This window comes from Vicia villosa, linkage group LG1 (assembly GCF_029867415.1).
Source record: "Vicia villosa cultivar HV-30 ecotype Madison, WI linkage group LG1, Vvil1.0, whole genome shotgun sequence".
Lineage (NCBI taxonomy): Eukaryota > Viridiplantae > Streptophyta > Magnoliopsida > Fabales > Fabaceae > Vicia > Vicia villosa.
In genome coordinates, this window is record NC_081180.1 from 137,490,744 (window position 1) to 137,504,631 (window position 13,888).

The 13,888-nt window shown below is 34.1% G+C and overlaps 2 protein-coding genes across 3 annotated transcripts; one reads left to right on the forward strand and one right to left on the reverse strand.

Annotated features, from left to right (window-relative positions):
* Window positions 1-1,562: 1,562 nt before the first annotated feature.
* On the forward strand, window positions 1,563-3,029 carry LOC131644304 (putative protein phosphatase 2C-like protein 44). 2 transcript variants are annotated; one of them, XM_058914769.1, is made up of 4 exons: window positions 1,563-1,785; window positions 1,933-2,223; window positions 2,316-2,574; window positions 2,678-3,029. In XM_058914769.1, the coding sequence occupies exons 1-4, from the start codon at window positions 1,753-1,755 to the stop codon at window positions 2,935-2,937; spliced, it is 843 nt and encodes a 280-aa protein (XP_058770752.1). In that variant the 5' UTR covers window positions 1,563-1,752; the 3' UTR covers window positions 2,938-3,029. The 2 variants fall into 2 exon arrangements, with proteins under 2 accessions (XP_058770752.1, XP_058770753.1); XM_058914770.1 differs by having other exon boundaries at window positions 2,690-3,029.
* A 598-nt stretch (window positions 3,030-3,627) lies between these two features.
* Window positions 3,628-10,324, reverse strand: LOC131644303 (COP1-interacting protein 7-like). The gene is made up of 14 exons (XM_058914767.1): window positions 10,191-10,324; window positions 9,780-10,105; window positions 9,025-9,204; window positions 8,762-8,882; window positions 8,642-8,681; window positions 8,452-8,504; window positions 8,312-8,367; window positions 7,996-8,148; window positions 7,680-7,876; window positions 6,113-7,563; window positions 5,000-5,944; window positions 4,276-4,672; window positions 4,088-4,153; window positions 3,628-3,974 (listed from the first exon to the last, which is right to left on the reverse strand). Exons 2-14 carry the CDS (start codon window positions 9,836-9,838, stop codon window positions 3,907-3,909), a joined length of 3,786 nt encoding a protein of 1,261 aa, XP_058770750.1. The 5' UTR covers window positions 9,839-10,105; window positions 10,191-10,324; the 3' UTR covers window positions 3,628-3,906.
* Between the last annotated feature and the right edge of the window lie 3,564 nt (window positions 10,325-13,888).

Below are 13,888 nucleotides of genomic sequence, written 5' to 3' on the forward strand. Positions count from 1 at the left end.
TGGTGTATTTTAGAATGTTATCGAATCATTTTTTGTATGTATTATCGTGAAGAATATAAAACCAATACGATTATATATATATATATAATGTAATCAATGTTTATTCTTACCAATTTAATTGTTTTGTATGTTGATTTTGCCATATCAAAATGGTATCATTGGGATTCTGTTTCTGCATAATTCAGAAATTCATATCCGAAATTATAAAGCATTAGGGTTTATTTCAGAAGTGCATATCCAAAATATGCACTGATAACAAGATTAGATTTCTTGGGCCCATATTACTTCAAAAAGTCTATAAATATGGTCTCTGTTGATTTTCATCAACATCACAAGCCACAATCAGAAATGACTCAAACCTACCATCACCTTGCTTTTGTCTACTTCAGTAGTGGTTACTGGATGTCGCTTCAATTTAGGTTCTCGCACGACACACCGTTCACCGAGCTGATTCCGACACTGAACTCTCTCTTGTAATATCCAGAACGTTGGAAGGTGTTTAAGCTTGAGTATCGTTCACGTTCACTTGACGCCGAAGGAAAAGTAAAGTTCACCCCATTTGAGCTCAAGAACGCCGACGATTTAGAGGTTATGTGAGCAACTTTTCAACAATATTCTTCAAAGGATCCGATCGAGTTGGATGCGAAACTTCAAATATCGGGAGAAGATGTTATCAAAATGTTGCGCCGTCCTCAACTACCCGTTTATAACAATATGTAACGTTATATTTATGTTGATCTATCTATGTAATTTTGATTATTTATGATAAATCTATGCATTGTTGCTTTGTTGATTTGGAATTTGTCTCATACATATTTTCGGATGTACATCCGAATTCACCTTTTTTCTAAAAAAAATGGAGTTCGGAGATACATGAGAAGTCACCTTTTTTCCCAAAAAAAAATGTGATTTCGGAGATGCATGTGCGAAGACACCTTTTTTCCCAAAAAAATGATGACTTCGAAGATGCATATGCAAAGTCACATTTTTTTTTTCCGAATAATAAGGTGACTTCGAAGTTGCATATGTGAAGTCACATTTTTTCTACAAAAAGATGAATTCAGAAATGGATATCCGAAATATAAAGATATTTTAAGATTTTCACCAGAAATCTCTAAAAAAAATGTATGAGGGCATAAAAAAATTCTCTTATACAAATTATCTTAAATCAAACCACCAACCAGATCAATCCTTTTATGGGTTAATTCTAACAAAAGCTTAAAAAGTAAGTGAAGATTCAACTAGTATTAACTCAAATCAATATGCAATTAACTAAAAAGAAGAGTAAATGAATAGACTCTCTGTCCCAAATCAATATTCAAGTTAAACTAATAGTAGTATAAACCAACTCATGTTCAACACCTTGGAGTTTGAAGCACCTTCATGAAGTAACCAAATGACCCTGAATATTCATATGCCATTTGTCATTTCTCCACCATATTCTTGTTCTCTCTCTGCCGTTTACAATTATTTAATCTTCTATTATTCTCATATTCAACTTTTTTGTATTGTTTGTATTTTAAAGCTAATTGGTATTTCAATTTAGTAGCTTAGGAATTCTAAGGTTATCTTTGAGTCTAAGTTTTTTATTTATGGTCAAAATCTTACTCAAGATTCTGCATGTGCCCTTTTAAAATAAAGCCAATCCATTTCTTACTCAACACCTATACTTGATTTACTAACTTTTCTGGTCAACTTCTGCAAATATAAGTTTTCTTCCTTTCAACTTCTGATCAAACAATAGTGAACATCATGAGAATCAGATATCTTCATCTCAAGCTCAAAGTAAGCTATTGTTCTTTCTCAACTTTCTTTTGTTTACTTTGTTTCCCTTGATGTGTCTGAGATGTGTCAGTATCTAAAAAGTAGTCACTATGTATCAGTTTCGTCTTCGTGTGGTTATAGAGTTAATCTAACTACTGATATGGATAGGCATTTAGGTTGAAAAGGTTTCTGCTAAGAGTTCTAGGCAGAAAGAGAATCAGAAGGCTTATGCCAGCAAATAAGCCTTCATGGATGACACCAATAACACATGGTTATCAAGTGGTGGAGCATCATATGATCATAGATGGTTCAGATTACTCAGACTTTGATTCAATAGTGGTACAAAGAGAGCAAATGGATCAAACAGAATTGTGGTATTTTGGAATCTTTGATCCACTAGTAGGGGACAAGGTTACCAAGTATATGCAATCTCATTTCTTTTCAAAGAAGCTTCAAGAGGTACTTTGAGTAACTATAACGATTTTTCAAATGTCACTTTATCATGAAAGATTCTTGAAAAATGCATCATTTTTTTTTTTATTACTTCTTAGGCTCAGATATGGAGAAAAAGCAAAGAAATGATGAAGAGAGCTTATCTTGGTGTAAGGGCAAAGATGAGAGAAGAGAATAGATATGAAGAAACATGTAGAATGAGTTCAGCATCTGTTATGGTAATCAATGGAGAAAAACTTGTAATAGCTAATATAGGAAATTACAGAGTTGTTGTATGTAGAAATGGCATGGCTCATCAGAAAACTGACACATATCAACAATCAGCCAAAAGACATTGGTCTCACAGAATATTTTCAGGTATCCTATACTATATACAATGTGTTTGTCTTTGTTAGAACTTAAAATGAATGTTCACTTTGAGAAATGGACTCATATTTTGAATTCATTTATCTCATACTAGCATATGAATCAGGAAATGCTGTAGCTACCAGGTATTCTAGCAGCTCAGAACTTGTCATCAGAAGTGAAAGTATTGACTCTGATACTGAATTTCTGATACTAGCAAGCAATGGCATATGGGAGGTAATGAAGAACCAAGAGGCTGTGAGTCTAATAAGTCACATTGAAGATCCACAAGAAGCAGCTGAATGCTTGGCAAATGAAGCTTTAAATAGAATGAGCAAAAGCAACATCTCATGCTTAATCATTCGCTTTGAATGATGTTTCACCATGTTCAGTCCTGATAGAGTGAAACTTTGTATGCAGAGTTGTTACTTACATCACCGACCCTTTATTGCATTGCTATTGATTGATATAGGCATGTTATTTATTTACATTACATGGTTCATATCATTACACATTTAATTGACTTCAACAGCTATAGAACAGAAAAATATCATGTAACATACACACAGTGGCATTATTTTATGAGGGGACCAAAAAGATACATATAATATAACTATTTATAGCTAAATTGTCATCAAACAGATATTGGCACAATGTTTCATTATCCTTGTTTTAACTAGAGAAACACTTTCAAGCATCTAAAAATGAGAAGTAAATCTCAATACTAATTCCAGTGGTATTAATTGCATTTGAGGATTGTTTGTTTCTCTGAGTAAGCCAATATTTATTATTTCTTGTAGTTGTAGGGTAAAGATTTCTTGTAGTTTATGCTCATAAAATACAAGAAATTTTATGACAAGAAAGAATATCATAAATGTCAACCAAATCCAAAATGTGTAGGCCACCCAAATCTTAAAAAAGAGGGGAAAAAACCTCAACCATGTGAGGAAGAATCTACTTGCTATGCTACCCCATCCCAAACCCCCCACCCACCAAAATCCTTAAAAAAAAAAAAACTAAAACACCATTTTTAACCATAAAATAAAAAACATAAATTTTGGTCAGTTAGTTAAACACTTTCGACTTTTGAAAAATGCAGTAAGTAGTTCATATGTTCGACATTTCGAATTTACAAAACAGAAATGCTCAAATATTTGTTCCAGTGAAAGAAGAAAATCCTTAATCACTTGGGAGATATGAAGAATGTTAGATGAATATACAAAGATCAAATTTCACAGCAATAGATACTTCAGTTATCTTTTCCTGCTCCTCACATTTAAGACCAAAAAATATATATCAAAGCTTGTGACTGCATCAACCTTACCAATAACAGCATCCACTCTATCAAGCCATTTGTATCTTCTTTTCACTATTCTTTCGAAATGGCGATAGCAGTGAAAACGAGCGAGAAGCTGCATAACAACCATATCCATATTTAGATAAGTAATACTACTATACTAGTAGATTATAATATACAAAAGAGGATAGGCATATATGAAAAGCTGAGCATGCATTGGGTGCTTACACTTTTGTTGAGTCGTGCTGGCAGTGGGAGTTTCATCTTGAGAGATCAAATTCTTTAAAGTATGAACTGAGGATGACATGGAAAATTTGATAGTCAGTTAGTTTGTATACACATAGATATAACCGAAAAAGTAGGACTTATTTTCAATAATAATTTTAATCTGCTGATGACTTTAATGAAAGCATTACCTTCATTAGAGGAACTGTTAGTTCCAATCTCATCTGCCTCAGAACCATCAACGCTGACATTATCTGTTTCCGTGTTGCGTGTAGTCGGGCTGTGACTCTTTTTCCCAAACTTCAGCAGTCGTCTGAACCCTTTTGCTGATTCCTTTACATGAGGCTTCTCGGTTGTTTCAGGAATCTTTTCAAGTGAGTTTCTGAGATCGGACACACGTGCTTTACCAGTGTCTGTACCAATTGCGGCAGTTTCTAAACTTGTGGGAGCTGCTTTACCATACTCGCTATTTCTTGTACTGGGATCTTCCATAGAAGAAACTCGAGCATATGGGGCATGATATGCTTCCTCAGCAATACAAATGCTGGATGATTTTGAAGGCTCTTTTTCTGTATTATCCATTTTGACCTGGTTTTGGAAGATATTATATTCAAAATTAGCCAATGCACTAAGCCGGTATCTCATCCATGAAGCATGTAGAATTAGAAATACATTTTTTTCTTCAAAACTACGCATGTGATTATATCCAAAATCATAATGCTATATCACGTATTACAACAAGCGTGTAGAATTTGAAGTGCATCTTTTTTATTAATGAATCACAGATTATAGGAAACATAACATTGACATATATGAAGCTTTTTAATTCACCTTCACCTTACTCCTGCAAGAGTATGAACTAACAAGGTATTTAAATCATCATCGATGTTAATGTAAGTTGTTGTGAATACATACCTCAGTAGATATGGGTTGCAGGTGAGATTGGATCTCTGAGGTTTCTTTATCTATTGTGTCCATGCTTAATGGTGAAACAGGAGCACGAATGGCAACATAATTGGATGCTGTCTCAATTTTCTCTTTCACTTTACCACTATCATATTCTTTCACCGGGGCATAAATAGAAGGCGCGTAAGGTTTCTCACGCTCAAGCATTACAACAGTTTTCTCAACTACAGGATTGTCATCTCCATCATCAATGGACGAAATTCCTGTTTCCTTTTTCTTCAGCATGCTATTGGTACCTTCTGAATTTGTTACAGATTTGTTATCATTCAACTTCTGTGTCTTTACTTTCACTGTTGATACATTTTGCACAGTTCCAGTTGCTTTAGATGTTCTAACCTTCAGTTCTGGAAGGGCTGCTATCTTACTTTTATCATGATTCACAATGGCCGAGATCTTTTTGCTCTCCGGTCCATCAGATGGTTTAGTCTTTGATATTGTTCCTGTACCACGTGGTTTAACCGAGGAAGTCTGAGGAATGGAGCTCATTTTAGGTTCTGACAATCTTCTAATCCGTGCCATCGATGCCTTAGTATTTGTTGCACTATCACCCTTCTCTAGCTTAGATTCAGGCAAAGAAGACACTGATTGGCTTAATTTGTTATCATTCAAGTGGCTTCTAGTACTCAACCTGCTGGTTTTTGAAGTTTTCAAAGAATCAACCGAACTAACAGAAGCAGTTCTGGTGGGGAATCTTTGAAGGGGTGAGGATGGCCCTGGTTCTGAATCACTAAATTTTGAGCCTTTACGAGAGCTTGGTGAAAGTTTTGTAGGAACTTGTCTCTTTGTAACATGAGATGTCGCTGGTGACTGTGAAGTGACTGAGCTACTCTTGGCAGCGATTCTCTTTTGCCTTTCCATCTTTAAAGTTTCTATACGTTTAATTGCTTCCTCTTCCTAGATATTAGAATGAAAGAAACAATGTTGTATAATAATAATAATGGTTTTTCAATGTAATATGACTAAAAACAATGTAAAGGTCCTGCATACAATTTTCAAATCCATTTTAAGCTAATTGTATGAAATAGAAACACGAGTGCGAGTTACGGGAGTAGGAGTGAGTACCTTCTCTTTCTTCATTTTCTGGAGATCAGCTTTGTAGTTTCGTAAACTCTCGGCACGTGCCCGTGCTTCTTCCAAAGGACTGAGTTTAGAAGGCTTCCCTCTCCTTATTGGTCCAACGCTCTTTCTTTTATCAGAACTATTTGGAGTAGTTTTTGATTTTGGCTCCTTATCCAGCCTCTTAGATCCTGGTTTAGCATCGGCCAATACCTCTTTGTTTTTATTTTGTAAAGCACCACCAGCTTGGGCCTGCATTTCATAGTCTAAAGCAGGGTCGTAACTCTTTGACCCCCCTTCAGCTCCTCGTTCAGGCATCATGCTTAATACATCTAGTTGATAATTCAAATGGTCGGTCCCATTTAAAGGTTTTTCTTTCTTTTGACTCACCATCGGGAACTCAGAATCTATATCAATCATGTTTCTCTCAACATTTCCTGTATCATTGACTTGGATTGATCTATGCTCCAACATGTAGGAATCATCATTCATATCGTGAAACAACTTCCTTTGCAAATTATCGTTTGAATAACCAAGTCCGCAGCTGGTAATTTCCAAGCCTGAGGAAGGATATGAATTACCGGACTGACTTTCTTGTTTGGAAACGATGAAATCATCACTAGCAGCAGCTCTCCTATAACCACTGCTTCTTCCATTCGCTTCCAAAGATTGTGCATCATCTATTGAACGACTGCCTTGAACTTCATGCATTCCCCGCCCATTCAAAACTAAAGGATCATTGACTGAAACATGGTTTTTTCTTCTCCTATCATCCACCTTTTCCATACCAAATTGGTCATGGTCAATGGCATGTCTATCTTCATCAACATCTCTGAGTAAACAATTTTGGAAAGCTTGCCAGTGTCCTCCATCTGCATCCTTTACATAGTCCGTTTCTTCCTTATCAGACGAATTCAACTTCTTTTCTTTTCTAGATCCCCTTCTTTTTGAAGTCTTCACATGCTCCTGATTATCAATATCTTCATCAGTTTCAGAAGCAGAATCTGAATACGATCCACTGCCAGAAGAATTTTCTGTCTTTGTTATGTAATTGATATTCCTAATAACCACCATGCCAGATTTCTGTCTACCTGATCGGCTAGCCTTCTTCCGTCGCTCTCCTGTCTGCGAACCTTCCCTCTCCACATCCACTTCATCCTGCAACCTTGATTTTGAAGCTTCTGAATCAGTATTGCTTTGTCTACTATCCATGGAATGCCTTCTGAAACCCATATTTTGAGAAGCAGCTAGTCTAGGATCCTCCATAGGTGAATAATTTTGCTGCATATATGGACTGTTTCCATATGTTTGATAGTAAGGTATTCCTTGCACTGGATATGGCTGATAGACCGGTAGAGCACCTGGCGGAGAATGAATAGGCCAAGGAGGGTACATGTGATGCGGAAATTGACCATGCATATTATCTTGGTGGCCTTGACTGTCCATTGGAGGCACATCTGGAAAAGGGAAAAGTAAATTGTGAAACGAGAGTTTTGTCCATATAAGTCCATTTGTGTATGTGAGCATATAAAAAGAGTAGTACCGAGCTATTATTCTGGAAATTGTAAGGTACCTGAACTTGATTTCCCATTATTCTCTGAGTCCAACTCAGTATGGGATGCAAAGGGCGTATTTGGAGGTATAATGCCAGAACCATTTAATAAAGTGAAGTTTGGGTGGTTGGACATCATTTCAGCAGCTTCAATTTCAAGCCATTGTCCATTTTCATGTTTTCTTTTCCAAAGATCTCTAAATTTTGCAGATGCATCCCTGATAAGTGACAAAAACTAGCATCAACACGATTGGCCAAATGTCACATGGTACACGTCAATGGAAGAAAGAACACAACATTTGACCAATTAAGGTTTATGAAAGAAGAGTCTTCTTACATCAATCGAGATGCTCCAAAGCATTCAGCAAATGAGATCAAAGCAGGTATATAGTCAATCTCAAAACCAGCAGCAACAGCACGTGCAAATGCCATGCCTTGCTCTTTCTGCAGCACTGATTTGCGCGTCTCTAGGACTTTCAAAAGCTGAACTCTGAGAAAATGTGATAGTATTGAATAAAACATATGTTAAAAATCTGCTTCAGATAGTGAAAAGAAGCTTCATAGATACCAAACTTATTTATTAAAAGCTCGAATTTTCTACTATAAAAGATGGTCATAGATTGAAGGAGGGGGTTAAAGGTGATGGAATTTACTTTGAGTTTCCTTCTGATGTGGCGTTTCCATTTACTTCAGGTAGATGATCATCAGGCTGAAACATAACCATACAATTAGAATAATAAGTTGAGGTAAGTCAAAAAATGAATACGACATTAATTATTGAAGACCTATTAACCTTGTAAAGTACAATCGCTTTCTCCTCGTTCGTATCATGTTGAGTCTTCCTGCCTGTGTACAGTATAAAGTTTAGATGTAGATTTAAATCTTGAAAATCTTGGCAGAGCATTGAATACACCAAGATTTCTTGAAAAGAAGTTAGTAGTTCTCAATGATAATTTGAAATAAACCCGTTCTTTCAAAAGTACCTTCTGTGTTTTCTGCATGTTTTACTTGATTTTCTTCCACCTGTAGAAATACATGATTACTCAAACAGTCTTTTAAGTGAAGACAATCAATCATACAATAATGCTTGATATTTTACTTACAGAGCTAATCCCTATCGAGTTATTTCCTTGAATGGCAATTGCCTCTTCGATTTGTAATATTTCAGCTTCTGTAGTATACACACGTTCCAATATCTCAGGAGTGTTTACAAAGCGAACAAACCTATAAAACCATAGACGATTTATGACAGGAACTTTAGTCTAGAGATTACATGCAACATCAACTCAAAAAAGGGCTGAGAAAATATCATTCTAGATCACGCGATAATACACATATTAATAAACCGAAACATTAAAAATTAAACCTTTCAAGAGTTCCTTTGGTAAACCATGTGGAATCACTGCCATCATCCGGCTCAAGAACAATTGAATAACCACCCTTGTCCATTTGATCTTGAGCCGCTTTCAAGTGAGAAAGAAATGGATTGAGCAAACCTGAAGCAATTTTCTCCTTCTTTCCATTCACAGTTATAACCAAGTCAAACCTGATTTACACAGAAGCAGAAACATTGAAAAATCAAACACATAAATCAGTGTTTACAAACAATGTGTAATTTTTATCATCAAGCTTTCTCATAAATCAATTAGTAACAAAATAATAACAACTATAAAAAAACAAGGGTTTCTCAACTCTCCTAGTTAGCACACCTTTCAAATTTTGCATTCTAGTACTTAATCATAACAACAACATCACTGTGAAATCCACAAAACTTCAAACTTTATCACATAAAAATACCCTAACCACATACAACTTTAATTATTTTCCATAAAATCTATGATTAAACTTGCTTATAACACCCATGTTGCAAAAACCATATCATGTTACTAGATTCCAATTATATCAGCAAACTTGAAAATTATAACTGATATAAAAAACTTATTTCCAATTAAGGGAATAACCTAAAGTCATTAACATCCTTAAACAAACCCAAGTACACCAAAACCGTCATAAGTACTATAAACTAAGCCAAAAAAAGAAAACTTCACCTTTGCACAACTTAATCAGTTCAAAGTTTTCAACAAAACATTCAATTAAACCCATTGAGCAATAAACTATTACCTTGTTCTAGTAGGAGTGAGTTGAAAAACAGCTGAATCCAACCTCACTGAAGAGTTCATTTTCAGTCACAAAAAAGAATAACCAACACAGCTTAGACGAATAATCCACCAACAAGGTTCAGAATGAAAGTGATAAAAAAAAAAAAAAAGTATTTTTATATATATAAGAAAAAAAGAAAAAAAAAATGAAAAAAGGGTTAAGTTTAAGGAGAGAACAAAAAAGAGAGTTAGAAGGTTAAGTTGAAATTGTGAAAGAGAGAGAATCCAAAAATTGTAATTGTTTTTTGTTCTTCTTTCTTCTCTTTAGATACCAACTCCAACGAATACCTGTGTGAATGTGACAAAAATAATAAAATCACGAATTTAAAGAGAATAAGGGTAAAAATGGAAATACATTAAAATTGACACTAACAATTGGAAATTTGGAAGCGCCGAGGTTTGACAGTGATACGGTCAGAGAGACAGATCTGTGTTTTCTAGCTTCAAGGTTGTCTTGGAAATTACTATTTTACCTTCTTCTTCCATTGTTTTTACTCTCTTTATTCTCTGTTTGGTGATTGGTAACTGCTTTTCATTATTAAAGAATAATTTTCTAGTCACTCTCATGACTAATTTTCAAATTCCTCTTCAAAATAATTAAATGCTGTTAAATGATGTAGTTGAATTAATATTTTTTAATTTTTACATTAAAAAATTTAATAAATATTTTTCTTGTCTGCAGATAAAATCGTAATAACTACTAAAAATTCACCTATCACAGAGCAGTAAATACAAAAATTGAATTTTGATGATGATATTTAACTTAATAATATCATTCCTGCTAGTTGAGATAGGACTTGCAGTGAAGTTTAATGATATTTTGATAAGAGGAATTGAAGAGGATGAGAAGGAATCTACATCTTTAAGTTATGATGAAGAAATGGACCTTCAATTCATCACTACTAAGGCACTAAAAGTCAATAATTGAAAATGAAGAGGAATATATATAAATAGTATTGTTATGCTTTTTCCTTGTTGCTTCCATTTTTTTATTGGTTTCTTATTGTAGGAATATTTATTTATTTTTATAATAATGTGTGTTTTATTTATGTATGAGAAGAGGGACAGAACATTAAGATAATTAATTAGTAGTAGTTAGAGAGAGATATGCACGGGTAGCCCTACCTTGCATGTCACAGGGAACAATTCATAATTACTAATTAGTCCTCAAATCCGACAAAATTATGCAAGCCTAGTTAAATGGTTTGAATTAAAGGTGTGAATTATTGTAGTATGTTTATTAAATTTACTATAAATAATTTTGTTTAAATTTTCTTTTTCAATCATATAAAAAAGTCTCTCAATTTAAGATAGATATTGTGGGAGTATTCCATAAAAATTTTAAAAGGGTATTTAAATATTATTTTATAATTATTATTAACATTTTTTTTCAATTAAAAGAAAGGTATGAATTGGAGCAGCTTTGCAGTGTCTTTTTTGTTTCTCAAATCAAAAAAGTTTTTCATTTGCATGTTTCTTTTTTTTTTTTCAAAAAATTATTTTATTCTGACCAATCTAATTGTAAAACAAAAAGTTTTAGCTAAAGAGCTTGCAGTGAAAAGTTACAGCAAGCACGTTACTCATGTTAGATACTCAGTGAAATTATAATTATTTTCTCTATCTTTAGCAGAATGTATTCATGTAATTGTTTAAAGCAACTAATTAAACCTCCTATACTTGTCTAAATTTTCTAAAGATAATAATAAGATTGTGCTTGAATTTTTTATGGACAAGTGTTATGTTAAATTTCATGTTTCTAAGGTTACTGTTCTTGAAGGATATATTGACTCAAGTGATTTGCTTCCCTCAATTGCTAGTGGAGCCTTCAAAGATATCTTTTTGTGTTTCTCTTACTTTTAGCACAAATATTAATTCAATTTCATGTTCTATCGTTACTAATGTAAATAAACCTAACACTAGCTCTTTGTGACATTATAGGTTTAGTCATGCTCACTTTCATGCAATTTGACTTACCTTGAAACATTGTAATATAAATATCTCTATTAAAGGAAACATTGTGTTTGTAAATCATGTTGTTAGGGAAACTGTCATAGAATATATGTTCCTTTGATATCTACTACATATACTACTCCTATTGAAGTTGTTCATACCGATCTTTTGGGCCATTCACCTCATTTTTCTAGTTCTGGCTTCTACTACTATATTGCATTTATAGAGGCTTACACCAATTATACATAGATCTAATTCTTAAAACAAGCGCTAGAGGCACTTCACGCCTTCAGACTCTTTCTCATCTTTGTCAAAACTCAGTTCCATATCATTATAACAGCTTTTCAATCAGATTATAGGGGAGAGTTTAGACCCTTTACTAAATATCTGTCAGTAAGTATGGTAAAGTGTTCCTATCTAAGGATGTTGTGTTTAATAAACATCATTTTCCATTTCCTAATAAGTTTCAAACCAACATTACATGTATAAGCCAATAGGCATGTGGACCTAAGTCAACTATCTTTCCTTAGTTATCTACTTCAGAAACTCCTAACATAAATGCCACAACACCCGTGGTCACTAGCTTAATTCGTCAAGTAGTGCAAAATAATCTATCCCTTATTGAATTTCAAACTAACAAGTCAAATCATGGTGCATGCATAGGCACGATCATATTATGCCACAAAGTACTCTTAGCAGTCCTTCTCAAGTGTCTCAGTCTTATACTCAATCTAGCCATATGTCCGATCCTTCTCAAGTTGAACATGATGACCCCCTTTTGACATGACCTCTTCCCTAACCATAAATAGTGGTTATGGATCATAGGTCCCCACTATTACCAACTAATTCGATATCTCTCTTTCATCATCCATACACAACTCTACGTGTCCAAAATAATTGTGTCCTAATAATCATCCCATGTTAACAAGAGCCAAGACTGGCCATTCCAAACCAAAAACCTTCATATGTCATGTTGAACCTCAAAATGTCAAGCAAACACTCTCTCAACTTGAGTGGCACCAAGCGATGCAAGTAGAGTATGGTGATGTCTTAGCCAACCATACTTGGACTATAACTACTCTTCCACCACACAAAAAAACTAGTTAGGTGTCAATGGGTCTTTAAAGTGAAAAAGAATCTTGATGGGACAACCATTAAATACAAAGCCTAACTTTTAGGCAAATGTTATCATCAACAACTTTGACTTTGACTTTAATGAGAATTTTTCTCCAATTGTAAAGCCAACCACAATAAGAGTTATACTCACTCTTGATTTGACATACAAGTGGGATCTCTAACAAATTGAAATTAATAATGCCTTCCTTAATGACTCTATTCAAGAAGATGTGTACATGTCTCAACCATTTGGCTTTAAAAAACAAGATTCAAACTTAGTTTACAAATTGAATAAAGCTCTCTATGGCACCAAGCAAGTCCCATGAGCGAGATATGATAAACTTAGTCGAACAATTTGGCTTCTATCGTAGCAGGTGTGATAATTTCTTATTCATTTATTCCCACCAAGGCCTAACCATTTATGTGAAGGATAGAAAAACACTTAGAAAGAGGGGATTGAATAAGTGTAACTTCAAAAACTTAGAAGATAAAAACAATGAACACAATTATTTTTTATCCTGGTTCTTTGTTAACCAAACTACTCCAGTCCACCCCCTTAGAGTGATTTACCTCAACTGAGGATATAATCCACTAATCCAACTGATTACAATGGTTTTCCACTTAGATAACCACTAAGTCTTTTAGAGTATACAGATCACAACTTGATCACTCTAGGAATCCTTCTATAGTCTACAGATCACAACTTGATCACTCTAGGAATCCTTCTAGAGTCTACAGATCACAACTTAATCACTCTAGATAATCTTTTACAATCAATGTAAAAATAAAGTTTACAAGAGTATTGATTTGCTTCTAATAAAGCTGTAATCACAACTGTGATATTTCTCTTTAATTCTAAACTTAACACTCACTAAATATTACAAGAGTTTGTGAGGTTGAAGATGAAGTTTGTAAGCTTTTATTTTGACAGCATTTCAGTATATTTGCACAAGTGTTCTGCTTTGCTTCTGATCAGAATTTCTATTTATAGGCGTTGAGAGGAAA

Excerpts from the sequence above, each read along its gene's own strand:
- LOC131644303 (XM_058914767.1), bottom strand. The coding sequence starts at position 9,838 with ATGAACTCTTCAGTGAGGTTGGATTCAGCTGTTTTTCAACTCACTCCT. Across the intron at positions 8,505-8,641 it reads ACATGCAGAAAACACAGAAG|GCAGGAAGACTCAACATGAT; the intron begins GTACTTTTGAAA and ends TACTGTACACAG. Across the intron at positions 5,945-6,112 it reads AGAAAATGAAGAAAGAGAAG|GAAGAGGAAGCAATTAAACG; the intron begins GTACTCACTCCT and ends TCTAATATCTAG.
- LOC131644304 (XM_058914769.1), top strand. The coding sequence starts at position 1,753 with ATGAGAATCAGATATCTTCATCTCAAGCTCAAA. Across the intron at positions 2,224-2,315 it reads TTTCAAAGAAGCTTCAAGAG|GCTCAGATATGGAGAAAAAG; the intron begins GTACTTTGAGTA and ends ATTACTTCTTAG. Across the intron at positions 2,575-2,677 it reads GTCTCACAGAATATTTTCAG|CATATGAATCAGGAAATGCT; the intron begins GTATCCTATACT and ends ATCTCATACTAG.